The sequence below is a fragment of the Hyla sarda genome, chromosome 9 (genome assembly GCF_029499605.1).
Source record: "Hyla sarda isolate aHylSar1 chromosome 9, aHylSar1.hap1, whole genome shotgun sequence".
Classification (NCBI taxonomy): domain Eukaryota; kingdom Metazoa; phylum Chordata; class Amphibia; order Anura; family Hylidae; genus Hyla; species Hyla sarda.
In genome coordinates, this window is record NC_079197.1 from 17,760,936 (window position 1) to 17,787,361 (window position 26,426).

Below are 26,426 nucleotides of genomic sequence, written 5' to 3' on the forward strand. Positions count from 1 at the left end.
AAAATCTATAACTCCTACAACACTAGATTAATACGAGTAAGTGTCCCCGCAATTCAATGCTGTTCACCCGCACTACACCACAGCAAGTTTGGTTTTGTGCAGATGAACAGCCTGTCAGTTTCACTTTAAAAATTTCTACCGGCTGGTTCAGCAGGAACAGAACATTTCCTCTGCTGCTTCTGAACACAAGCAAGATGTAAAGCACAAACAAATCCCAAAGTTGAAAGCAGGTCATGGTCATGATTAGAGATGAGCGAAGTTACAGTACTTCAATTCTGTACGAACCTCGCGGCTCGGCGGTTGCTGACTAGCCTGCATAAATTAGTTCAGCTTTCAGGTGCTCCGGTGGGCTCCTAGGACTGTATCCACCTTTTCCAGCCCACCGGAGCACCTGAAAGCCAAACTAATTTATGCAGGCTAAAGTCAGCAACCGCCGAGCCGTGAGTTTCGTGCAGAATCGAAGTACTGTAACTTCGCTCATCTCTAGTCACGATCTGTACTTCAAAAATCAGTGCTTCCAAAAAATGGTGCATCCAGTTGTTGTAAAGTTACAACTCCCAGCATGACTGGACAGCCTTTATCTTTGTACTCTGTAATTAGCCTATAAAAGAGCCATACCCTGAAGCACTTAAGAGTCCTTTCCATTATATAGTTCTCAGGAGGCCTTGGGTAGGCATTAGCACAAGCCCACTGCAGGCTGAACGTGTGGGAACACCAGCGAGATCAGAATTACATATTCAGAATTAAAGTGTACAATATATATCTATATCTCTATAACACACTCATAAAAGGTAATCGGCTAAGTCTTTCAAACCTTCATCAGACAAATAAAATGTCAATCAAAACAAGGTCTAACCTGAATTTCCTCCACATCTGCACTCCAGGCTCGGGCCTTGCAGAGGGCCTCTTTAAGGCTTAGTGTATTAGGAAGTTGTACTGGAATGTGCTCGGCTTCCTTAATGATTGCCTCAAGGGTAGCAGGAGGATGCTTATGCCTGAAAAGTTAACATGAGGAGGTTTGTATCGATATATGTGAAATAATGGGCTGATTACTAGTAAATGTGGCTCATTATAAAGTAAAAGATCACCTTGCTTCTAAACACATCTGAGCCTTTTCTTCCCAGCGGAGAGCAATGGAGATTAGTTCCTGCAGTTCACTACAAGCCTTCTCCACCGCAGGGCTCTCCGCCACTTCATCAGCCTCTTGTAACAATGAACGCATCTCTTGGAGTGTTCCTGGACGTCCTGCTACAAGGGCTGCCTGTACCCGCGATAACCACTGCCCTTGACGCAAGTGCCTTGCCAGCTGTATAGCTTCAGGTAATTGAACACCAAGAGCATTGCAACGGTCTAACATTTCCCGCATCTGAGGTGCGCTGTCTGGGAGAGAGTTCAAGCAATTCTTTGCCTCTTTCTGTAAAGCTTCAGCCCGCTCCAGAAGTATCTGAGGAGATTTAACACACAAAGTAATGTCCTGCACAACACTGAATAAGATGGGCAAGATGATCCCATTATAAATACCTGTAGTGATGACAGCAGATCCAGCGTACATGGAAGAGCTTGGATACGTTTTATAAGTTTATGCAAACTGTCCAGAGACGTTACTGTAGAGTTGCTCCTAAAAATCAAGAAGAATGCAATCATTCTAAAATGTAAAACTGTACGTCTCCTATGTAAAACCATAATGGAACATGATCCTTTAGGCTATATTCACACAGCAGAATTACTGCATTTCCAGTCCAGGCTGCAGAATTTTGGTCGATTTCAGAGTCCCATTGAGTCCAGAATGGGTCATTTCCGTGATGATTCTGCTGTGTGAATTGGACAATGAAATCCCCAGTAGAAAAAACAAAAACTAAGAAAAAAAAAAAAACAAACAAAAAAAAAAAAAAACTAAACTTTCCAGAATTTCAGAGCAGAATATTTCTGCAGAACCCCGCACAGAAACTCAGCTGTGAACATTGAATTATACACTTCTTGATTTACACAGACATGCTATGCCAAATATAATATATGAAACGTTACCCTAAAGATTTGGGATCGCCAAATACTTTCTGGGCCTCACTAATGCAAGATTCAGCCTCCTTAATGGTGCCCTTTAGTTGCTGGAGCATATCATTTTCGGCAAACCTCTTGTCTGATGCTTCTTTTGCAAGAGCTTGGAGCTGCTCAAGATCTGCAAAACAAATTCAAACCCAAGCAAAGTTAAGACAACGGAGACAGCCGGAGGTAAAAGAACAATCTTAAGAACACTTTAAACCTTACCTATCTTAGCCCCATTCTGCAGCTCCAAGGCCCGACGCACTTTGTTTGCCCAGGTGTCAAAAGACTCCGCCCGAATCTTCAACTTGTATAACATGGCTGGCAGCTCATCGAGAGTATAGCGGTACCTAAAATGCATTTGATCATTCAATACAAAACTTCAACAACTACCGTGTCCAACTCTAAACCAGACTCCTAGACTGTAGCAAAGGAAGTTTGTTGGATGTGCCAGTCTTACCTGAGATACTGACGAGCTGGTGGGCACTGACACAAGTCGTCTATGTGATACAAGCACACAAGGCCTTGAGGGCAGTCATAGCACGCCAATGCAGAAAGGAAGCAGGTAGTCTTGCACTTCTGACACTGCCTTTCGTCGTCTGGGAGCAACTCAAAAGCTTCCCGCTCTGCCTCGGTTATCCCGCGCTCCATCAGCGACTTACGTAGTCTCCGTTCTTCCTGCACCAGAATAAGCATCTCCTTGTGCACTGCAGCAGCCAAAGTAAGGTCTAGTCTTTCAGGACACGCAGCCATCTTACACATAAGCTCTTCGTGTGAGAAGACGCAGTATCGCCGGAGCCTCCGATAATGCTCTATACATTTTCGGCCAGCTGTGAGCTATAATTATGACAAATGTCAGTAAGGCTGAATGATAAACTAAGACACTTTTTTAACTATATATACACACATATATCTATATATACATACACACACTGGTCTTAAAGGGGTACTCCACTGCGCGGGGCATGGGTCAACCATACCTCTCATGCCATCTGGCCAATTGCATTGAGGGGGCGTGGCCTGGCGGCACGAAGGGGCATGGCCGACCCCCATAGCGCGCACAGCGTTTGGAACTAAATATTACGACCGCTGGCCAGTGGAGTACCCCATTAAAGTTAGTACAAACTTACATTCCTCCCATCCAACATGTATTACATGGAGGATACCCCTATATAAGAACAACATGAACATAGGAGCTAGCTGCAGACTGAATATCAAGTAGACAGAATATAAAGGATTAAAGGAGGCCGAGTGCAGTGTCCTGTAAGGAGACAGGACCCCGCCTTCTCCCTGCTGCTCGGGCTCCTTACATGACACTGCGCTCAGCCTATCACCGGCCAAGGTGGGACATCACTGGAGCCGGCGACACACTGAGCGCAGTAGGAGTCCCCGTCCCCAGGAAGCAGCCCATCACTGGAGGACAGAGACACCGATAACTGCACAACAGGGAGACTTCGGAAGGAGAGTTTAAGTTTGTTATGTTGCTTTTTTCAGCCCAGGCACAGGGGATTCTAAAAAAACGTGTACCACAGATCTCTTAAGATTTCAGATGCAAACTAAGTGAAACACTTGAAAGCGAGTCAAGAACTCCTCCCCCCATATTTTAAAAGGGGTCGGGCCCGTAGCCTTTAAGGCCTTTTTATTTTAATATTTAGCCTTTTAAAAATGCTATGATCTACATTCTAAGCTTTAACACACTAAATAAGCAACTTACCCAGTCAGCAGTGCAGAAATTGACCGCCTCAGCAAAGTTGTACCCCTGGTTGAAGCCACTATGGTAAGCTCTTGGAAATGTAATTACAAACTCTCCAGCACACTGGTTTGTCCGCACAACCTAAAAAAAATTAATAAATAAATGGCAACAATTTATTGCGACAAGCGTAAAAATATAAGATAAACAATAGAAAACATAATAAACGATAACTAACCGGCACTCCGTGTGCCATCAGGGTGTTGGGGTTCATCAGTGTGACCAGTTGATGAAGGAGATCGGGCTGACTTTCAAACAGTTCTGGAGTCAACTTCTTCATAACCTCTTCGAGTTCTTCAGCAGAAGAAGATGGCACCCCATACCAGGTCTTAGGTTCGCCCCTGGAAAAATAGCAAAGGCAAAGGTTTAATCTTACTCTCCAAAAACAACATTATCATCTCAGATTAAGATAAAAATACATATAAGTGTAATCCGGATTGCTCTGCTGCAGGTCGTCTGTCACTGGGATAGATAGGTCAGTAGAGCTTCCTGGTATGATAGGCTTGCATTGAGGGGCGGAGCGTGACGTCACACGCCGCCGGCCCTGTGGTCGCCGGTGATCAGACCTGGAGCGAACACGCTCCGGGGACGGATTACAAACAGGGTGCCGCGTGCAAGATCATGGGGGTCCCCAGCGGCGGGACTCCCGCAATCAGGCATCTTATCCCCTATCCTTTGGATAGGGGATATGTCGTCTAAGCACCAGAGAACCCCTTTAAGGTCACTGATCTTGATAGGTGAAACCTTACGTATGAGTTATAGGTTTGTTTCCCAACCTGGAGCAAACTACAACACCCATCATGTCCTGACCGCAGAAGGCTGTTTGCTATAGCTGCTGGAGAGTCACAGGTTAAGGAACTACAAGTTACAGTCACCCTCATTTACAGTGAAAATTCCGAAGAGGTTATGTGTCCCTATATTTATTTGAGCATCACTTATAAGGGTAGGGTCACAAATGCCGTATTTACTGCTGCGTATTTTCCTAACCATTGTAGCCGATGGGTATCTAAAACAGCAGGAGACATGTTCAGCAAAATGCGACACGTGTGCCCCTACCCTTAGATTTTACTTTATCTTGAGGCCAATTGACTAGGCTCCAAAAAATATATATAAATAAAATGAAATAGGGCTTCGCATTGGAACAACATTCCTTCTGGGACACTTACCAGTGAAGGTAGTTGATGGAATAGCTCCAGTGATCCTCAATATGCCAACAGAAGGCAGAGAAAACCATGCCCACATACAGCCAGGGCACCTTCATCCCAGAGATGTCGGCGTTAATGTGACACAGGACAGACTGCTCGAGCACCGGCATAACATTCAAGTTCCAGCCACTTGTAGCGTATGCCTGAAGGAAGCAAAGAAAGTGTCAGAAGAGGAAACCTTACAGGCCAAGAGAATACGTAGATTTAAATGGGATTTATACATAAAATCACCTTTTCATCGGGAGTCAACTCTGTTTTGCCATCAAGCATTGGGAAACCACTGCCAAATTCTTTGGAGTGAATATCTGCCCCGTACTGTACGGTCACATCCTCTTCTATACTCCTCACCAGGCGCCAGAACTCCTTCTCTACCAGTTCTGTAGGTACCATCTGTAGACAACAAGGAAGAATAGTCAGTCTCCTGGGATCAGTAAGAATGATGTCTGCTTTGTCTTGAAGCCCAATCATAAAGAGGTATAGGACTATTGCAGGGAAGGATATTCCGTAGCCTTTAGCCCATGTGTGCTTTGTGGTCACATTGTTATAGCACTTACCAATATAAAATGACAAGTATAATCAATCATACTAGGGGCTGCAATAGTGTGGGTACTGCTTTGAGACATAGCATATACTACCCTGAAGGAAACGTATAAATTGAGTTACTAGAGCAGTGGTCTTCAACCTGCGGACCTGCAGATATTGCAAAACCACAACTCCCAGCATGCCCGGACAGCCGTTGGCTGTCCGGGCATGCTGGGAGTTGTAGTTTTGCAACATCTGGAGGTCCGCAGGTTGAAGACCACTGTACTAGAGCATAGCCTGCACTGAGGCAGTTTTGCAACCAGGTATTGTGCTCCTAAATAAATATTGGTTATTGGTGCGGTGCCAGTGTGTCCTGCAGGGTACAAATAGTCATTTCCTTTTTTTAAACCAGTTGCATGTATTCAGAAGTGCCCTCAGTGTAAGCGCAAACCAAGTGGTACAACTTACGTGAACCGGCATGTTGAAGTAATCTGCCTTGAATGTGTCTGCCATTTCACCAAAGCTCTGTAATGTATATTCTCGAGTTGCCTGTTCAAACCCAAAAGCTTCAGGGGGTCTTTTACATTCCTAGAGGCAAAGCAGGAACAGAAGACTTTATACAGTGAAGGCAAGGAAGGGGCAGAGGAAATAAAGACCAAAAAACATACAAAGTAGGACATTAAAGGGGTACTACGGTGAAAACCTTTTTTCTTTTAAATCAACTGGTGGCAGAAACTTAAACATATTTGTAAATAACTTCTATTAAAAAATCTTAATCCTTCCAGTACTTATTAGCTGCTGAATGCTACAGAGGAAATTCCTTTCTTTTTGGAACACTGATGACATCACAAGCACAGTGCTCGCTGCTGACATCTCTGTCCATTTTAGCAACCATGCATAGCAGATGTATGCTAAGGGCAGCATGGTGGCTCAGTGGTTAGCACTGCTGCCTTGCAGTGCTGGGGACTTGGGTTCAAATCCCACTAAGGACAACAATAAATAAAGCGTTATTATAATAACGTCAGCAGAGAGAACTGTGCTTGTGATGTCATCAGAGAGCATTCCAAAAAGAAAAGCATTTCCTCTGTAGTATTCAGCAGCTAATAAGTACAGGAAGGATTAAGATTCTTTAATAGAAGTAATTTACAAATATGTTTAACTTTCTGCCACCAGTTGATCTAAAAGAAAAAAAGGTTTTCACCGGAGTACCCCTTTAAGGGATCAATATTTCACATGCTGGGAGTTGTAGTTTTGCAATATATGGAGGTCCTCAGGTACTTACTGCTATGACACATTTAGGACAGTGCCAAATGCCTTTTGGAGGTTCTGGTAGAGGAGGGAGCAAACAGAATGTATGATAGTTGTCATCACAACCATCACAAAGTAGTAACTTTTCATCATCGTCTCCACGGGAGCAAATCCGACAGACATAGGCATCCACCTGTAATGAAAATGTAAGAGGAGGTAACGTAAGACCGTATGCAGCTGCCAGGGAGATTAATAGATTGCTAGACAAACTGGCATTGCTGCTAGGTCCTTAGGGGATCCCCTTTATGACGCAATATGTCCTAGGAGTATGTGAACAGGGGTTGCCTTTATGAGAAGTTCTAAAAAAAAGTGGACTTACCATTCGGGCACTACTATTATTTCTTCGAAGCCTCATAGTCATCTTCGTGCAGGGTTCAGGGCTGAGGGACCGTTCCCGCTTTATGTGTGAATGGTATACACCATATTCACCTTTTGTATCTACAACCTCCTCCTTCACCACCAGTGTTGGTGGACATTCTGGAATATCACTGTCTGTAACAGAAACAGAGCTTAGGTTACATACGCTACATAAAGCAGAAATTTTCCATATTGTTATATATTGTTTTAAGTAGGGATATCCCGATACCACTCTTTTAAGACCAAAGTACCCATACTTTTTTCAATGTCATGTGACAGGGTCCCCCCCCCCCTTTAGGGTCTATTTACACATACAGTACTCTGTGCAGATTTAACGCAGTATTTCAAGCTGTGTGCAGTCCGTTTACATTGAAATCTGCAGCATCAAATCCAGCACAGTATACTGTACGTGTGAATAGACCCTAATGGTACGTTCACACTTGTGGATCCACAGCGTATTTTATCCTGAGGATCGGCCGCTGAAGGACCACTATGTGGTGCCTTTAGATGTGTCTGTTCAGAGCCGCAATACGCCGCTACAAGCGGAGACACTGCAATGCGAGAGTTGCAGCACGCATGCATAGTGTACTCGCACATTGTGGCCTTTCTCGGCCTAGCTCGGGGGGGGGGGGGGGGGGGGGAGCAGCCGCAATGTGTGCGAGTACACCGTGCATGCATGGCGACTCGCACATCACTTCAGTGTGTGTCTGCTTGTAGTGGCGTATTGCCGCTCCGAGCAGGCACATCTAAAGGCAGCAGGTAGCGGTCCTTCAGCAGCAAATCTGCAGCGTAAAATACGCTTTGGATCCGTCGTGTGAACATACCCTTAATGAGAAAAAAAAGGGGTGTTTTTTCTGTTTTTATGATTTTTTTTTGTATTAAAAATATTTTTATTTTATTTAAACTTTATTGAAAAGGGGGTGATTTAAATTTTTATTTGGAAGGGGTTAAATCAAAATTATTTTTTACAATGTTTTTCTTTACTTTTTTAGTTCCCACAGGGAATCTGTATATCTGCAATCTGTATATTTCATACACTGATCAATTCTATGCCATAGCACAGCAGCGATCAGTGTTATTGGCGCTCCTTTACGAATGCCTGCCATGGCTGGAGCGACGATCGGATGCACAGAGCAGGGTAAGGGACCTCCGGCCATCCTCACAGCTGATTGGGGACACCGCGATCATACCGCGGTGATCCCAACCAGCATTCCTGAGCTAACCAGCAGTACATCTCAGGACTTTTGGATGCTGCGATCAACTTTGATTGTGGCGTCTAAAGGTTTAATGCGCGCTCAGCTGCTGAGCGCACTGCATAGCTCGGTAACGGAGAGTGCAGGCAGCTTACCGGGACTCCCGCCAGCAGGTATCGGGCACATTTACACGAGCACAAGTACTCGTGCAAATGTCCAGTATCAGTATCGGGACATGCCTAGTTTTAAGGGTTAACAGAATGCAACATTTTTTTAATTTTAGCTTTAATCTTCCAAAATATTATATAATTTAAACACTTTCAGCAAACTTCATGTCTCTTACTAACCTTGCAACAAAAAACGACCGCTTTCCTGTATTGTCTAGATTATAAAAACACACACACCACTTGTCTGTGCTGTATCTAGTACTCCAGGTACCAAGTAAATGAAGCTAAGCATAAAAACCAGATATGACCCATTAGCTTTATTCTAATTTCTATACAAACCAAATGTCGTATTTAACTCAGAGGGGCCATAGAACGCCAAAAAGCACCGCAGCCTCCTCCTCCTAGTTTACCAAGTGTATTCGGTAGCTGCTGTGCCTCGTACGGCAACTCATTCCTATTCAAGCGAATAGCACTGCCCTATAACACCAGGCAGAGCTTCTAGAAATCAGACTGCTAGGGATCCGGTATAGATATCCTATCCCAAGGATATGACATCAATATCTACATGACAGAAGCCTCCTCTGGAGTAAGGGAGAGTTCACGTGTGGCAGATATGCATTTCAGATGACTGGGACTTTTATCATAAGTTTCAGCAATAAGTCAGCCATATGTACATACAGCCCAACGTTCTCTTGCATACCTTTTTTCCTAAGATGTTTATCTTTTGCCATTAATCCAAGTCCCATCATTTTGGGCCCAGCGCCATAAATCTGGAGTTTTTTCAACTCCGGATTCTTTTCAATATCTTCTTCAGTGGGCTCCGGCTGAATGGGGGGGGGGTAACGCGCAAATGACAAAGAAAAAAAAACGTTAAGCCAAAAGCATGATTATTACAGGAGGAAGATGGTAAGGCAAAGAGGAAAGCAAAGCAGCATTCAAGGACTTAATCTACACAAGTAAAAAAATGGTAACAGTAAAAAAGGTTAGGTAAGATTTCTTCCAACAGGACAGAATTACACACACAGTCTTATAAACTATATGAAGGTCACGTACATCCCAGTTATTAGAAACACACGTTTAATGCAATGTAATGAAAACACACAAGACCATATACCCAGGTTGGTGATGGTTCTGGGGGCCGAGAGGAACTTTGAGAGGCAGGATCTGAGCTGTCAGGATCCTACGTGAAATGACAAGAACAAGGGAAGAGAAAAAAGGCATGAGACTGGACAGTCCCTGGAGCACAGGCTCTCAGTGAAACCTTCCTCAGCCTCCACACCATCCCGACAGTGATGATGAAACCATTATCGCAATAACTAAGCAACCTGCCAAGTATTTGGTGGAAATCTGAGGAATGAGAATATTGCACTAGAGAAAGAAAGCGTCAGAATCGAAGGAAACCCTGTGGTTCTCACCTCCTGAGTTAGACGTTTGGCTCGTCGCCCATAGCTGGTGATTTTGGAAGGTTGGACAGACTGCCGCAACGGTATACTGTGTGGTTTGTATTCCTTATCCTTCTCTTCGCTGTCGTAACGTGGTCGTTCACCGCAATCCTGTATTCAAAACACCCCAATGTAAGGGAAAAAAAGCCTCATACCTCGGTGCAGGGTCAGTGCTTAAAACACTGGAAATCTTACCACCAAATTCGCTCCTGATTGGTACATATGGAAGGGGTATATAATTCGTTCGTAATGGGACCTCAGCAGGGAGCCAAGGTTTTTCCCTGAGGGATACCCCATGCGTTGTGCCACACGAGCCCATCTCCTTTCTCTGCAAATTGGTTCGTAGCCGCCCTCCTCCTGTACAATCTAGATGAGACACACAGGAATGAGATTTTGCAACATAATAGGATTTTCCCATAGGAGGTCTGTATATTATGTGCAAATAAAACATTACCTTGTTGAGGCTGTACAAGTCAAGGATTCTTCGCTCAACATTGGGAATTTTCAGCGATGATCCCTGGATCTCCCAGAACTTGGCAATTTGGTCCAAGTAATTTAGCTTGACTCTAGTTTGGGCCTGAAAACAAGTAACACATTTTAGCATATTAAACTCTAGGTACCACACCCTCACACTGCACCCTTCTAGCACTGCTCATACACAAGGTGAGTAAGAGTGCAGGGAATATTACAGGCATTTCAATCACTGTCCAGATAAACTTTATGCATGTTACTAGGAAAAGAGGTGTTCATTTTTCACATTAAAGGGGTACTCCGCACCCCTAGCCATCTTATCCCCTATCCAAAGGATAGGGGATAAGATGTCAGATTGCAGGGGGCGTGACGGACCTCCCATAGACTTGCATTGAGGGGGTGGGGAGTGACATCACACAGGGCGGAGTTGTGAATTCACGCTCTTCCGCCATTGAGGTCGGGATCCGAAGCCTCCAGCGTTGCCAGTGTGAGGTGGAAGCCGTAGAGGTGGGTGCTGCAGCCGAGATCCCGGGGGTCCCCAGCAGCGGGACCCCTGCCATCTGACATCTTATCCCCTATCCTTTGGATAGGGGATAAGATGTCTAGGGGTGTGGAGTACCCCTTTAAAGGGATCACGTAAAAGATACAGCGCCAATACACTTGCTAACAGCATGAATTTTTAATATGGCACTATACTAGAACAAACTACCTGTGTATGTGAATGTAAAGGGGTTATCCAGGAATAGAAAAACTGAGCTAATTTCTTTAAAAAATGCTCCCCGTCTGTCTCCAGGTTGGGTGTGGTTCTGCAGCTCAGTTCCATGGAAGTGAATGGAACAAAGATGTGATACCACAGCCAACCTGGAGAAAGACGTGGAGCCGTTTGAGAGAAATTCGCTCTGCTTTTCTATTCCTGGATAAGGCCTTTAACTTTTTTTTCCCTACTACTGGGCTATGTCGAGCCACAGGAACACCACGTGCACAAGACCTTGATCCAATATGTGAATTATTCAGAATTAAACAAGGATACCAATTCTAGTCCGTTATTAGCCCAAAGCCATATGCCGTGCAAGCATATAAGTGCCCTTTGTGTACGATCACACAGCGTTCTTGCTGCAATCATATCGGTAGCAACCCCCTGGTGAAAAATGGATGCCAACGTATACTGTTAAGGGGAGCAGAGGATCCCATTCATTTTTATAGCCTAAGAGCCCGTTCACATGTACAGGATCTGCTGCATATTTTTGCTGCTTATTTTCTGCAGCTGACTTTGCTATCCACTAAAATCAGTGGGCAGCAAAATCAGCTGCACAAAATATGCAGCAGATCCTGTACATGTGAAAAGACCCTACAGGAGATACCTTACTTAAACAAATCGCTATCAATCTTCCGACTTACCTCTAATTCGTTTAGTCTCTGAATACGTGGGGTGAAACGAAAGTTATCAACTTCAACAGCAAATGGCGGCTGCCAGTCCTGGAAAGTAGAGAAAATAAAAAAAGTTACAATAATGTCATTAGTTATATGCAATAAGTGCAAAAAGGGCAAAGCACATTTCCACAATGTTCCAAGTGTTAACTGTAGAACAGAACATATATACGTTTGCTTTACAGGGTACAGGCTTTCCAATGCGGTTTACAGAAGTTAATAAAGTGTCATCTGTATAATATTAAAACACAAGAGAAACAGGACAGATAATAGTTGGTTACACTGAATAATAAAGTGGAAACTATCTGTTCTAACCAGAGGACAGCCATTTATAAAGGACAGCCATTTAATGGATTGTTCTGCCCCCTAGTGTAGTAATACTGCACCTCACCTGACTACTTCCAACAGAACAGACGGGAACTGCACTGGTGCAACTACTCATTACAATTCCCAATGGGAAACAGCAAACAATAGTGGAACACGACTGACAGAAACGCCTTCACATCGTAATAAAAAGGGTGAAGGGTGCGGTGCATTGGGAGTAGACTTTATAGTGCAGTCAGCAGATCCCATCAGTTGTGAGAGGATCCAGCCACTATCTAATGCCTCCAGCTGTTGCAAAACTACAACCCCCAGCATGTCCTGACAGCCTTTGGATGTCCAGGCATACTGGGAGTTGTAGTTTTGCAACAACTAGAGGAACACCGCTTGGGAAACACTACATTAGAGCAATATCCTCCCAACCTTTGGCTGTCTGGGCATGCTGGGAGTTGTAGTTTTGCAACAGCTGGAGGCTTCTGGTTGGAGAAACACTGGCTTAGGCTGGGTTCACACCACGTTTTGTTAACTACAGTTCCCGTATACGGCTGGTCGACCACGTTTTTGCCTACGGTCGGGAAACCGCACACGGCCGAAAACTAAGCCGACCGGAGGCTGCGGTTCACTCCGGTCGGCTCATAGACATACATTAAATACGGTTTCCGAATACAGCTGAGTGCGGGTGCCACAATTAAGCCCCCCCCCCCCCCCTCCTCCCAGCCGTAGACGGGAACCGTATTTAACAAAACGTGGTGTGACCCCAGCCTTACACGGTTTCTTCCCTTGTATAGGATGGGAGTGGTCGTTCTGCACTTCTGCTCTAACTATATGTGACTTACAAAAGCCGACCAAGCAACGCTTTCACAGAAGCCAGTGCTTTCCAAACTGTCTCCAGCTGTTGCAAAACTACAACTCCCAGCGTGCCCGGATCCGGGCACGCTGGGAGTTGCAGCTTTGTGACAGATTGAGACACAGTTTGTAAAACACTGCTATAAGCATTAATTCGTTCACCCTTCCTTATAACTTTCTGCCAGCACAGACAAAGCCCGAAAAAGTTCAAAAGGAGCAAAAGGCGACATAGATCCCCGTATAAAGCAACAACCCTCACTTTTTTTTTGCCTGTGTATAATGAAGGTGACGCAGGGACTTTCACACTTATCGGCAGCACCTTGAAAAAAAAATAATAAAAAGTAAAGATCCTCAATAGACAAAGAAGTCTGGAGGGTGGTCAGAGGAAACAAAAATCCCCAGCGGGCCCAAATCTGTAATTATTGGGCTGGGCTCAGGCCGATTGCTATATAGATATACAGTTAAAGTAAAAGTAGAAGCGGCACTCCAAAATTTAATTAAAAAAAAATCGTGGATTTATTCACACCTGTGCAAAAGCGACGTTTCGGCTCAACAATAGAGCCTCTCTCAAGCAACAAGCAGACTAACAGGATTTTGCCGAAGTTGCTGCTCTTTTTCCTATTAGACCAGTGGTTCTTAACCCCAGGGGTTCGGCGAGTCAGTCCCGGGGGTTCGGCGGGGGGAGGTCGCAACAGGACAGGCAAACCAAGCAATTGCTTGGGGCCCCCAAGCAGAGCCGGTGTTTGCCCATCCTGTAGTGATGGGGCAATTCTCCCCCCCCCCCCCCCCCATCACTATTAACCCCCTGAGGCCCCACGTTAAGTTTAAAAATGCAGGGCCGCCGGGACTTCACTGAAGTCCTGTGTGTGCGCCCATGGAAACAAAGGCGCAGGGGACCGGAGGAAGATGCGCGCTGGCCAGCTTGGTAATTGACCAGCGGCACGTCATCTTTGGTGCTCAGACTAGAGATGAGCAAACTTACAGTAAATTCGATTCGTCGCAAACTTCTCGGCTCGGCAGTTGATGACTTATCCTGTATAAATTAGTTCAGCTTTCAGGTGCTCCAGTGGGCTGGAAAAGGTGGATACAGTCCTAGGAAAGATTCTCCTAGGACTGTATTCACCTATTCCAGCCCACGGGAGCACCTGAAAGCTGAACTAATTTATGCAGGATAAGTCATCAACTGCCGAGCCGAGAAGTTTGTGACGAATCGAATCTACTGTAAGTTCGCTCATCTCTAGCTCCGACCACCGGTCCCAAGACCTACTGCTATAGCCGGAGCGGTGCACTGAAGTGGGCAGTATATGTACACTGTATATGGCTGGAGGCTGTATGTCTGTGGGGGAACACTGCCTACATCAGTTGTCTTCAACCTGCGGACCTCCAGATGTTGCAAAACTACAACTCCCAGCATGCCCGGACAGCCGTTGGCTGTCCGGGCATGCTGGGAGTTGTAGTTTTGCAACATCTGGAGGTCCGCAGGTTGAAGACCACTGCCTGCGCCTAATGTGTCTTAATGGTTTTGTTCTCCTATGTATAAATATATACTTAAACATATACCTCCTATGTATAAATATATACCTCCTATGTTTTGAATTTGAAAAAAATAATTTTATTTTTCCAATTAAGAAGGGGTTCGGTGAATGCGCATATGAAACTGGTGGGGTTCAGTACCTCCAACAAGGTTAAGAACCACTGCTCTAGTGAGAAGATAGGAGTAGTAGTATTTGTTTTTGTGCAGCCCAGGTTTAAAAAAAAAAATAAAAAAAAAATGGATTTGGGTATATTCAACAGGACAATGTTGTAGGACACTACACCCTCCCCCCCCCCCACCATCCTCTTCAGGTGAATCAAGGTGGTTAGGGATAAGTGTAGGGCGTTAGCGACATGTACGCAATTATGTGATTAGCTCCTGTAAGAAAACTAAGGCACAGCAGCTCTTTGATGGTATATTAGCACTACAACCCCCATTTTCCACATGAGTTCTGATGGGAAGATGAAGGTAGTAGTTTTCCTGGTGCAGAGTTTCCCCAAGCAGTGTACCTCCAGCTGTTGCAAAACTATAACTCCAAGAATGCCCGGAGTTGTAGTTTTGAAACAGCTGGAGACGCACGGCTTAGAAAACATGGTCATAGTGTGTAGGAATCCTGTATCTCTTCCAGGCTGCCTGTGGTTTAGGCAGCATGAAACAAGCAACTGGTTTCTCACAAACATCTGCCAAGATAAGTGACATTTTTACCCCAAAACTTATTTTAATGGTGACCGTTTAGCATATGGTCATATCAGTACAATAAGTGGCCGATACTACAAAAGGTCACATCAGAAGCAGATGAGGGGATCGGGACATACATACCTACCTACACACAGCTCAAAAATATAAAGGGAACACTTAAACAACACAATGTAACTCCAAGTCAATGACACTTCTGTGAAATCACACTAGGGATCGACCGATATCGTTTTTTTAGGGCCGATACCGATAATCGGTGGAGGTTAGGGCCGATAACCGATAACTTATACCGGAATATCGGCTATTTATCCCCCCGCGACACCGCTGCAGATCATTGATTTAAAGCGGGCGCTTTAAATCAATGCACTGCCGTGGCTTTTGCGGTGCCATAGGCCGCCGCCGCCACCACCTGCTTCTCTCCCCCTACCTGTCAGGGTGGTCCGGGCCATCCATCCTTCCTGTAGTGTCCGGCGGCATTCCGGGTGGAGGGTGAACCGGTCTGAGCTTTCCTTCTCCGGGGGGGGGGTCATCATCTCCACTCCGGGCAGGCTCCGGCCTAGTAACGCTGCATAGACGCCGCTGCGCAGTGACGCCCGTGCGCAGCGACGCAACTGACGTCACGGCGTCTATGCAGCGTACTAGGCCGGAGCCTGCCCGGAGTGGAGAAGATAACCCCCGGAGAAGGACAGCCCGGACCGGTGCACCCTCCACCCGGAATGCCGCCGGACACTGCAGGAAGGATGGATGGCACGGACCACCCCCATTACGGGTAAGTTTAATTTTTTTTTATTGACTCGGAGGGTTGGGGAGGGGCACGACTGGTATAGCGGTATGGGCAAAAATCCATACCGGTATACCGCCCAGCACTACGGTGGGGGGTGAGACGCGGTGCAGTGGGTCAGGGGGGCGGTCACGGTGCGGTGCATTATCGGCAAGGTAATTGCCGATACTGATAATGCCCAAAATCGTGATTATCGGCCGATCATATCGGCCATACCGATAATCGGTCGATCCCTAAATCACACTGTCCACTCAGGAAGATCACTGATTGACAATCAATTTCACATGAGGTTGTGCAAATGGAACAGACAACAGGTGAAAATGATTGTCAATTAGCAAGACGCCCCCAATAAAGGAGTGGTTCTGCAGGTGGTGACCACAGACCACTTCTCAGTTCCTCTGCTTCCTGGCTGATGTTTTGGTCACTTGAATTCTGGCGGTGCTTTCACTCTAGTGGTAGCATGAGATGGAGTCTACAACTCACACAAGTGGCTCAGGTAGTGCAGCTCATCCAGGATGGCACATCAATGCGAGCTGTGGCAAGAAGGTTTGCTGTGCCTGTCAGCGTAGTGTCCAGAGCATAGAGGTGCTACCAGGAGACAGGCCAGTACATCAGGAGACGTGGAGGAGGCCATAGGAGGGCAACAACCCAGCAGCAGGACCGCTACCTCCGCCTTTGTGCAAGGAGGAGCAGGAGGAGCACTGCCAGAGCCCTGCAAAATGACCTCCAGCAGGTCACAAATGTGCATGTGTCCACTCAAACGGTCAGAAACAGACTCCATGAGGGTGGTATGAGGGCCCGACGTCCACAGGTGGGGGTTGTGCTTACAGCCCAAACCTTGCAGGACGTTTGGCATCTGCCAGAGAACACCAAGATTGGCAAATTCGCCACTGGCGCCCTGTGCTCTTCACAGATGAAAGTACGAGGTCGGATGAAGCGCATTCCTATGCGTGAAACCGCCGGCAGTCGCCTCTGAGTGCTCCACTGTGCGAGTCCTCCGTGTCCGAGCCGTGACCCGAGATGGGAGCAGGAGTACCTGGACTATAGCGGCGAGTGCAGGGCACCTCTGTCCTTTGTATATTACTATTTGGTGATTGTTGTTTTCACTGTCCTAGCACCTCCGCTGCCAGATTTGGGTTTCCATATCTGCGGGACGCCATTTCCATCTCGTGGTCTCAGGAGGTTCAAGGTACCGGTGCCACTACCTTTTCTCTTGTTGTTATTTGACAGATGAAAGTAGGTTCACACTAAGCACATGTCTGGAGACGCCGTGAAGAACGTTCTGCTGCCTGTAACATCCTCCAGCATGACTGGTTTGGCGGTGGGTCAGTAATGGTGTGGCATTTCTTTGGGGGGGCCGCACAGCCCTCCATGTGCTTGCCAGAGGTAGTCTGACTGCCATTAGGTACCGAGATGAGATCCTCAGACCCCTTGTGAGACCATATGCTGGTGCGGTGCCCTGGGTTCCTCCTAATACAAGACAATACTAGACCTCATGTGGCTGGAGTGTGTCAGCAGTTCCTGCAAGAGGAAGGCATTGATGCTATGGACTGTCCACCTGTTCCCCAGACCCGAATCCGATTGAGCACATCTGGGACATCATGTCTCGCTCCATCCACCAATGTCACGTTGCACCACAGACTGTCCAGGAGTTGGTGGATGCTTTAGTCCAGGTCTGGGAGGACATCCCTCAGGAGACCATCAGGAGCATGTCCAGGCGTAGGGAGGTCATACGGGCACGTGGAGGCCACACACACTACTGAGCCTCATTGTGACTTGTTTTAAGGACATTACATAAAGTTGGATCAGCCTGTAGTGGGGTTTTCCACTTTGATTTTTGGTCGATATCCAGACCTCCATGGGTTGATAAATTTGACACATATTAAAAGTGCCCAATTGCATTTTACAATAAGTATAAACACTCTTAAAGGGTTACTCCGGTGAAAAGCTATTTTTTTTTTTTCAAATCAACAGGTGCCAGAAAGTTAAACAGATTTGTACATTACTTCTATTTAAAAAAAAAAAAAAATCTTAATCCTTCCAATACTTAGCTGCTGTATGCTCCACAGGAAGTTTTTCTTTTTGAATTTCTTTTTCTGTCTGACCACAGTGCTCTCTGCTGACACCTCTGTCCATGTCAGGAACTGCCCAGAGCAGCATAGGTTAGCAAAAGGGATTTGTTTCTGCTCTGGACAGTTCCTGACATGGACAGAGGGGACAGCAGAGAGCACTGTGGTCAGACTGGAAAGAAATTCAAAAAGAAAAGAACTTCCTGTGGAGCATACAGTAGCTAAGTATTGGAAAGATTAAGATTTTTTTTTTTTAATAGAAGTAATTTACAAATCTTTTTTGGCACCAATAGATTTAAAAAAGAAAATAAATTTCCACCGGAGTACCCCATTAAGGGTAGGGTCACACGTAACACATAAGCTGCATGTTTCAGTGCTAACAAAGTCTATGGGTGTTTATTACTTCTATAGACTTTACTAGCAGAGAAATATGCAGCGTATACTCTACCCTAAAGCTAAAATGTCCTCCTCTTGTAATGTCCTTTCACACAGGTAGGAAACACCGCAGATTTTCTGCATGGATAAGCGTGCAGGAAATCCACAGCTTATTATGACACCAGCTATGTAAATTATATCAGAATCTGTAGGGAAATTTACCTGTGGTATGGATTTTTCCCCAAAGAGGAAGTAAAAAAAAAATTCACAATAAAAAAGGTTCCTGTAGATTTTTGGGATAAAACAGAAACCATACACAGGGAATAAACTCTACACCATATTGGCCCAGATTTACAGGGAAATATCTGAGAAGCCCACCTTATTAGTATTCTAGGGGGGTTGGGTCTTAAAGAGGTGGTCATTTTGGAAAGGACAAAAAAATAAAAATTAAATAAAAAAAACAAGACACACAACCTACTGAGGGTAGTCTCAGATTTTTGCAATGGGGCTAAGCTCCATCCTTCATTTTCCATCGTCCCACGCCATAGTAAGCGATAAAAAAAAAAAAAAAATGCGCCGCAACACAGTGTGAACTGAGGTGCACTTGCCATTAAAAAACCAACGCACATTGCATTTGCACATGTTTTTCGCCATGAATTTTAAGAGTTACAATACCGCCAAACCTTTATTCATTTTGTGTTCTTTTCAGTATGTTGCAAAAAAAAAAAAAAAAAAAAAAAGTCTATAAATCTGGAGCTAGCATAGCGCAAAAAAAAAAATAGATAAAAAAATTTGAACCCCTTTTACAGTCTACTATTAGTCCAGCAAAATTCTGACCGATCGCATCAGAAAACGCTGCATGAATGTCCGCCACGAATCATACCGTACCCCAAACTAGCCGGCAAAATTATTATTTTTTTATTTAATTTTTTAACAGTGAAACCTCTCCAAAAGAAAGGCCGCAGCTAGAGATGAGCGAACTTACAGTAAATTCGATTCGTCACGAACTTCTCGGCTCGGCAGTTGATGACTTTTCCTGCATAAATTAGTTCAGCTTTCCGGTGCTCCCGTGGGCTGGAAAATGTGGATACAGTCCTAGGAGACTCTTTCCTAGGACTGTATCCACCTTTTCCAGCCCACGGGAGCACCTGAAGGCTGAAATAATTCATGCAGGATAAGTCATCAACTGCCGAGCCGAGAAGTTTGTGACGAATCGAATTTACTGTAAGTTCGCTCATCTCTAGCCGCAGCCTTACGGGCCGTATTATGCATTCTTTGACAAGACCGCCAGTGGTCTCCAAACTGTGATCCTTCAAAGGTTGCGAAACTACAACTCCCAGCATGTCCGGACAGCCAACGGCTGTCCGGACATGCTGGGAGTTGTAGTTTTGCAACATCTGGAGGGCCATGTTTGGAGACCACTGCCTTAGGCCACTACTTATTAAGCGTAATTTTGGGTGCTTGTTTCCAAAGAGGATTCCCTGTATCCCCCCCCACCGCCCACCCACATTTTCTATTGTCAGGCAATTCATCTGTGTCCATGTAAGGGAAAAATGTTCACTGTGGGCCTGATGTTTTCTATTAAAAGGAGCGAACGTGAATGTGATCCTTACATATAGGGGAGGGTCGACCACACTGCCAGTCATTTATAGCTCGTGTCCTCTTTAAGAAAAACAGCAAATCCACATTGCACAACGCTCCGTCTACGTCACCCATGGCAGTGATTCAGTGTAGGCCCGAGCCAGTGTTTACTGCAGCAAAGCAGATCTTCGAATTTCACTGGTGACGTGAGAAAAAAGGACGATCCAGATAATGGACAGTCATCGCCGTCTGCCTCAGGGGCGTGCCTGCACCATTATTAGAGAATTAGGGCGTCCTCCTGCGGACGGATAACCTTGCGTCACTTCACATCTATACCTGCAGCACCAGCATACATATGGCGGATCATCCAGGAACCTACTGAGCATTGTTAGGCCTATGAGGCCCATCCCCCCCCCCCCCCCCCCCCCTTGTACATACTACAAGGCCGCTCTGGCCAAGTCAGCTAGTTTTACAACTTAAAAAAAAAAATTATAATCTGTCTTCAGCACAAGTGCCTTAGTAGTAGTATAAAGAATTAAAAAAAAGTCCTCAATGAATAGAGTTAGACTTGGCTTGTGTCCTCAGGCCTGGATGAGGGCCACAGTGCTGCCATGTTGCCCGGGGCAGCCCCCTCCTGCGGCTCCGCTGACAAAGCCTCTCACTTAGAAGCCATGTTATACAATGTGAGGTGTGTGTATAGCGGTGACAAGGAGAGGAAGGGGGGGGGGGAGGCGGATCGGACTGTAGTGATCTCACAGTCGTCTGGTCTTCCAGGGTCAAAGGATAATAAAGAAAAAAAAAGGCCTGGGGTGTCTGCCACAAGATGGCGTTTCCCAACCAGGACGCCTCCAGCTGTTGCAAAACTACAACTCCCAGCATGCCCAGACAGCCTTCGGCTGTCTGGGCATGCTGGGAGTTGTAGTTTTGCAACAGCTGGAGACACTTTGGTTGGAAAGCACCGGGCTAGCAGGTTCTATAATGTAGAAGTTCACTGGTTGTCGTTACGGACGACAGGCGTGGGAGGCGATTACACCAATATAATAGAGGAAGCATCAAAGAGGCCACCTAACAGCTACAATGATGGCTTCTAAAAGTAAATGTCAGCTCTTCAATCCAGTTTTTAGAAAAGCCGGGTGACACAAATATGGCCGCCGTTGCAGCTTCCAGTTTTCCCCAGACGTCAACAAACCCTCTCCTGACTGCCAAAATGGCTGCCACTACTGCTGTGGGTTTTTCCCCCCAGATACTGAAAAGCAGATTTACCCACTTAAGCTGGGGTGGTAGCGTGTAACGTGGTGTACCGCCATCTCTTGGCAAGTAAAAGTTCTACCCCCTGTAGTCACTATAAACCGTATGCATATGCTATGGGGCCCATGACATGTAAACAAAGCCTTATGCATATAATTGTGCAGGGGGACATAGTAAACGGGCCTGTGGGAATATGACAAAAACTGGGAGGCAACCCCCTATGGGAGCTGTAATGGCAGCCATATTGGAAACTTAATAAAAAAAAAAAAGGTCTAGTCCTATCTATACATTTATGGCATAATCTACGCTATACGTCTGATCGATGCCGGTCTGATCTCTGGATCAAGAGTCCTCCGGCCAATGGATGTCGAAAACAGCTAAAAGGGCCATTTTACACACTTTACAGAACTTCCTTTGAGGTTATTATAAACAAAAGGCATGGGAGGCGCCTGGTGTTCATATTAGGAGCAACAAAGAGACCACATAACAGCTACAATAATGGCTTATAAGTCTTCCTGTAAGAATTATAAAATAACAGCTCTTCAATCCAATTTTGGGAAAGTTGGGGTGACACAAATATGGCCGTCATCACAGCTTCCAGTACGTCAATAAACCCTGCCTGACTGCCAAAATGGCTGCCCCTACTGCTATGGTTAACTGCTACGCAGTTTACATCTCAAGTTACAGATACAGCATTGTGCGCAGGGCTACGCTGTTTACGCAACTCCTGGTAACCTGTATAGGAGTTATGCAAACTGTGTGAAACAGCAGGTTTGGCTATTTGTGCTTTCCCAAATAACCCTGAAGGCCACAGCATCCACCATCTTGAGACAGAGGAGGGGGACCTGCACCATAAGACATTTACGGCATATACCATTTGAACTATTTTTGGCTTCCTGGACCCCTCCGGCAGCCATAACCAAGCCAGATATCAGGGTGGGATCCGCATCTAATAGGGTACATTCACACGAGCGGATCCACAGCGTACTTTACGCTGCGGATCCGCCGCTGAAGGACCCTCTGTATTCTGCCTTCACATGTGCCTGCTCATTGCGGCAATACGCAGAGACACAAAGATGTGCGCGTCGCCGCGCATGCGCAGTGTACTCACACACATCACTGACGTTCCCCCTGCTCAATGAGCCAGGCCGAGAGCTGCCGCGATGTGAGAGTATACTGCGCATGCGCACGGTGACTCGCACATAGCACTGTGTCTGCTCGTAGCGGCGTATTGCCACTCCGAGCAGGCACCAGTAAAGGCAGAATACAGAGGGTCCTTTAGCGGGTCCTTCATCGGTTGTTTGCAGCAAAATACCGCGCGTGTGAACGTACCCATAGGCATATCCTGTCTGATGCCCAGCTGGGGACACTCCTTAAGGGTACGTTCAGAAGAGCGGATTTATGCAGCTGAAGGACCTCTGTGTGCTGCCTTTACATGTGCCTGCTCGGAGCAGCAATACGCCACTACGAGCAGACACACTGAAGCGATGTGCAAGTTGCCGCGCATGCGCGGTGTACTAGCACACATCGCTGCCGTTCCCTCCGCTCCATGAGCTAGGCCGAGAGCTGCCGCGATGAGCGAGTATACTGCGCATGCACACGGCGACTCACATCACAGTGTGTCTGCTCATAGGGGGCATATTGACACTCCAAGCAGGCACATGTAAAGGCAGCATACAGAGGTCCTTCAGCTGCGGATTCGCAGCGAAATCCGCACGTCTGAATGTACCCCCATAGGGCGAGTTCTCACATGGGTGGAAGTTTCCTGCTGAGAGTTTGAGCAGCGGAGAGTTTTACAAAAGGGAAAAGTCCACGGCGGATTACATTTACTTCAATGGGGTCTGCTGTGGATTTTCCAACGCGGAACACCAGTCGTGACTCAAAATCGCAGCGGGAGACTCCCCGTAAACACATCCTTTAGTCGCCTCTAGTGATCCTTTTCGTGTTAGCTGTGAGCGTTATAAGCTATTGTGATACATAAGGCAGTCGAATAAAGTTACAAAACAAAGAGATAAGCGGGGGGGGGGTGGGGGGGGGGGGGGGGGGGGGGATCTGTAACGTAAAAAATAAGACCTTTACACATCGGTCGGCAAACGTAGCCGGGTGTTGGCCAATACTCACTACGGGCGGGCGGATCTTGCATATACCAGACTTCTCGGCTATAGGCCTGATGCGGGCGATATAACCCAAGGGGTCTGCAAACTCTTCCCAGGTGGGCTCAAACACGGGACACTCCGGAGGGGGGATAAAATCTTCAGACTCCATGTTTCGGGGTGGGCTATGGGAACGTAAATCCAAGGAAGGGCGACGGCGTGCGTGTATCACTGCATTATCCTTACGCGTCTGTAATGGAGGATGAGCCAGATCCAAATCCTGAATGGAGATGATGTCCCCCCCCAAATGGGCAGACTGTGACTGTTTCCTGAGATCTGCCTGTATTAAAGAAATAATAATAAAAACAGGGTGAGAAGAGGGCGAGCATAGACAACACTTCCCCCCCCCCCCCCCCCCCCGCCCTGTATTATTACACACAGCCCAAAAAGCGTGGCGTACCAGCAGCGGTCAGACTGCGCATAAATCAGATAGTTCAATTGCATGCATTTCGATGGCTGAAAAACTACAACTCCCATCAGCCTTTGGATGTCAGGACATAATGGAAGATGTAGTTTCACAGTGTATATACACACACGACAAAGTTCTAGACCAGGGTTTCCTCAACCGGCGCTCCTCCGGCTGTTGCAAAACTACAACTCCCAGCATGCCCGGACAGCCGTTGGCTGTCCGGGCATGCTGGGAGTTGTAGTTTTGCAACAGCCGGAGGCGCGCTGGTTGGGGAAACACTGGTCTAGACTATATAGATATATTCGCTATAACAAGGCGTAAAATAAAAATCGCAAACGTAACCTTAAAAATTTCGGCATAAAATTTAACATTGGTCGACGTGGGTTTATCCACACGATCGGCGCGGTGACATAATTACGCTCAGTTGTTGTCGTAGTCGTCAGTCACGGAAGTTTCCAGCCTTACCTCCCCCCCACCACCTGGTCACTACAAACATGGAGTTATATGACAATATGGCAGATAAGGGGTCCCCTCAAACATGGCTCCCCATCCCCTCACACCTCCTCCAGCCTCCACAGCCAGGGCCCAGCCTGCCCACAAGGACACCCAAGAGCAGCTCTCCACCTTGTTATTGTTGTTTTCTGCTTTCAGAGTCGTTTCTCCCCCTCAGTCTCCCGCAGCAGCCATCTTGAAAAATCGCATCACCGATGTCCTTCCGCGCCCCCTTCGGTGACCCCACCCTTTACCGGGCCCTATACGGGGAGAGAAAAGCGCCAGGGGTGACAGGAGACGGGAAACCGTCCAACGTGACACTTGTCAAGACCGTCAGTGAGAGGACGGAGGTCGGGAGGAGGCCGGTGTGACGCGCACGTCAATAAGTCCACCTTAGCGGAAGGATATAGGAATACACAGCAACTAGGCCGGGGAAGGGAGCCCGGACTTGATATTCCCGTCCAGTCGCACGTTTAAAGGTCCCAGCTGCGCATGCGTCGCCACACAGGAAGCGGGTTGGTGAAGGGAGGGGGGAAATACCTGCTGGGTGACGTCAGTGGAACCCGGAAGTGTGGGAATGCACGCTGAAAAACAATGTTTAAAGGGACAGGAGCGTTGCTGACAATGCTGCAGAACTGCCCCGGCCACTTCTTAGCACAGCAGTTAATAAATGGTTATTTAGGTCAATGTTCCCTTGAAGCATTCTGGGATTTTTTCTCTGTATTATTAGAGAATGACGAGGAGCTTCTTGTGTATGCATTGGGCTTACCTCTTTTTGCTGATGTGTCAGGCATGGGATAGGCCCCATTTTGGTTTACAAATGCACAACGATGTGCATTCTGTAATGCAACCTACATTTTTCATGGTTCCTCTGGCTGAGGGTCAGCTATTTGATCACCCCATCTGGTCATCTACTAAAGGGGTAGTCTGAGGAACTAAACTTATCCCCTATGAGTAGCTGGGCCCTGTACTGAAGACTGAAGGAAGTCCCAGTGGTTGGACCCCACAATCTCCTCTACAGGGCCTGGCTATTCACCCATTCTCTGAGCCACCTTCTGAGATGAGCAGTAGTGACGAACCGCTCGGCCAATTCCCTGAGCAGACTGTCACTCCACATCTTCGAGGGTGGGGGCTGGGGCGCTAGGAGTTTGGTAAGTTCAGCGCCAGAGTTGGGGTCCCAGCGGTCGGTTCCCTGCGATCAGACATTTATCCCCTATCCTGTGAATAAGATAAGATCACCGCACTACCTCTTTAAGCTGCTAGGGCTGAAGCTCATAACACAAATAACCTGAGGACAGGAGTGGTGCTGTTTTTGGAAGAAATTAGCTCCATTATTCCCATTCCTTACCGCTTTCTAATATAACAATCAGAATAAATTCTTAGACCATGGAAATTCAGTGAAGAAAATCTGCAGCATTTTTGCCACGTGTGGCTGTAGCCTAACAGCTGCTATGGTTGTGGTGGTGTTCCACTTGCTGTTCGGAAACTACAACTCTCAGCATGCAATGGCGAAGATGAATTTTGGCAGCAGCTGGGGATCTACAGGTTGGAAAGTCATTTGGGCACTAGAAACAATTGCATTTATCCTGGCGTAGAGGACTGCATGGGTGGTCGGGGCCTCTCGATGACAGATGGCACATCTGCTACCAGTAGCCCCGCTTTTAAAGTGGCAGAGCTGTGGAAGGACTGGAAATCTCCAGCATGGACAGCCCCGAGAACGCCGCTACCTCCAAAATGATCAGCTCCCCCGAGGCAGGTGCGTCACCACAACATGGTGTATGATGATTAGGGTACAGAGTGTGGGGCTCTGACTATAGGGGGATTGTAGTCATATAATGCACCAAAGTGTCCTGTGCACAAATATATACTACCTGCAGGTGTAGATATGCTATTAAGGAGTAGAGAAAAGCTAGGTGAGAATCTAATCCAACTTTGGGCTTTGGTATTTATTCACATTTACACCTGTGGTAATGGTAATGGAATTAACCCCTTGTATTCGTGACGCCAGGGTGTGGTTTATCCTCAATACCAGGGGTGT

At 46.6% G+C, this 26,426-nt stretch overlaps 1 protein-coding gene across 3 annotated transcripts in view; it reads right to left on the reverse strand.

The window, feature by feature from the left end:
- Window positions 1-24,842, reverse strand: part of KDM5C (lysine demethylase 5C) — a 43,646-nt gene extending 18,804 nt beyond the window's left edge. For 2 of the 3 annotated variants that reach the window (XM_056539013.1, XM_056539011.1), the window contains exons 1-21: window positions 24,521-24,842; window positions 23,456-23,767; window positions 11,854-11,931; window positions 10,439-10,561; window positions 10,180-10,350; window positions 9,958-10,095; window positions 9,657-9,722; window positions 9,243-9,366; window positions 7,145-7,317; window positions 6,800-6,958; window positions 5,986-6,105; window positions 5,227-5,385; window positions 4,957-5,138; window positions 3,969-4,131; window positions 3,755-3,874; window positions 2,501-2,877; window positions 2,266-2,390; window positions 2,026-2,176; window positions 1,522-1,618; window positions 1,089-1,444; window positions 857-995 (exon numbers count right to left, since the gene is read on the reverse strand). In XM_056539013.1, coding sequence (XP_056394988.1) covers window positions 857-995; window positions 1,089-1,444; window positions 1,522-1,618; window positions 2,026-2,176; window positions 2,266-2,390; window positions 2,501-2,877; window positions 3,755-3,874; window positions 3,969-4,131; window positions 4,957-5,138; window positions 5,227-5,385; window positions 5,986-6,105; window positions 6,800-6,958; window positions 7,145-7,317; window positions 9,243-9,366; window positions 9,657-9,722; window positions 9,958-10,095; window positions 10,180-10,350; window positions 10,439-10,561; window positions 11,854-11,931; window positions 23,456-23,599 — 3,165 coding nt within the window. In that variant the 5' untranslated portion in view covers window positions 23,600-23,767; window positions 24,521-24,842. Of the gene's footprint in view, window positions 1-856; window positions 996-1,088; window positions 1,445-1,521; window positions 1,619-2,025; window positions 2,177-2,265; window positions 2,391-2,500; window positions 2,878-3,754; window positions 3,875-3,968; window positions 4,132-4,956; window positions 5,139-5,226; window positions 5,386-5,985; window positions 6,106-6,799; window positions 6,959-7,144; window positions 7,318-9,242; window positions 9,367-9,656; window positions 9,723-9,957; window positions 10,096-10,179; window positions 10,351-10,438; window positions 10,562-11,853; window positions 11,932-23,455; window positions 23,768-24,238; window positions 24,369-24,520 lie in introns of those variants that run through there. The other variant, XM_056539012.1, reaches the window with a different exon arrangement.
- Between the last annotated feature and the right edge of the window lie 1,584 nt (window positions 24,843-26,426).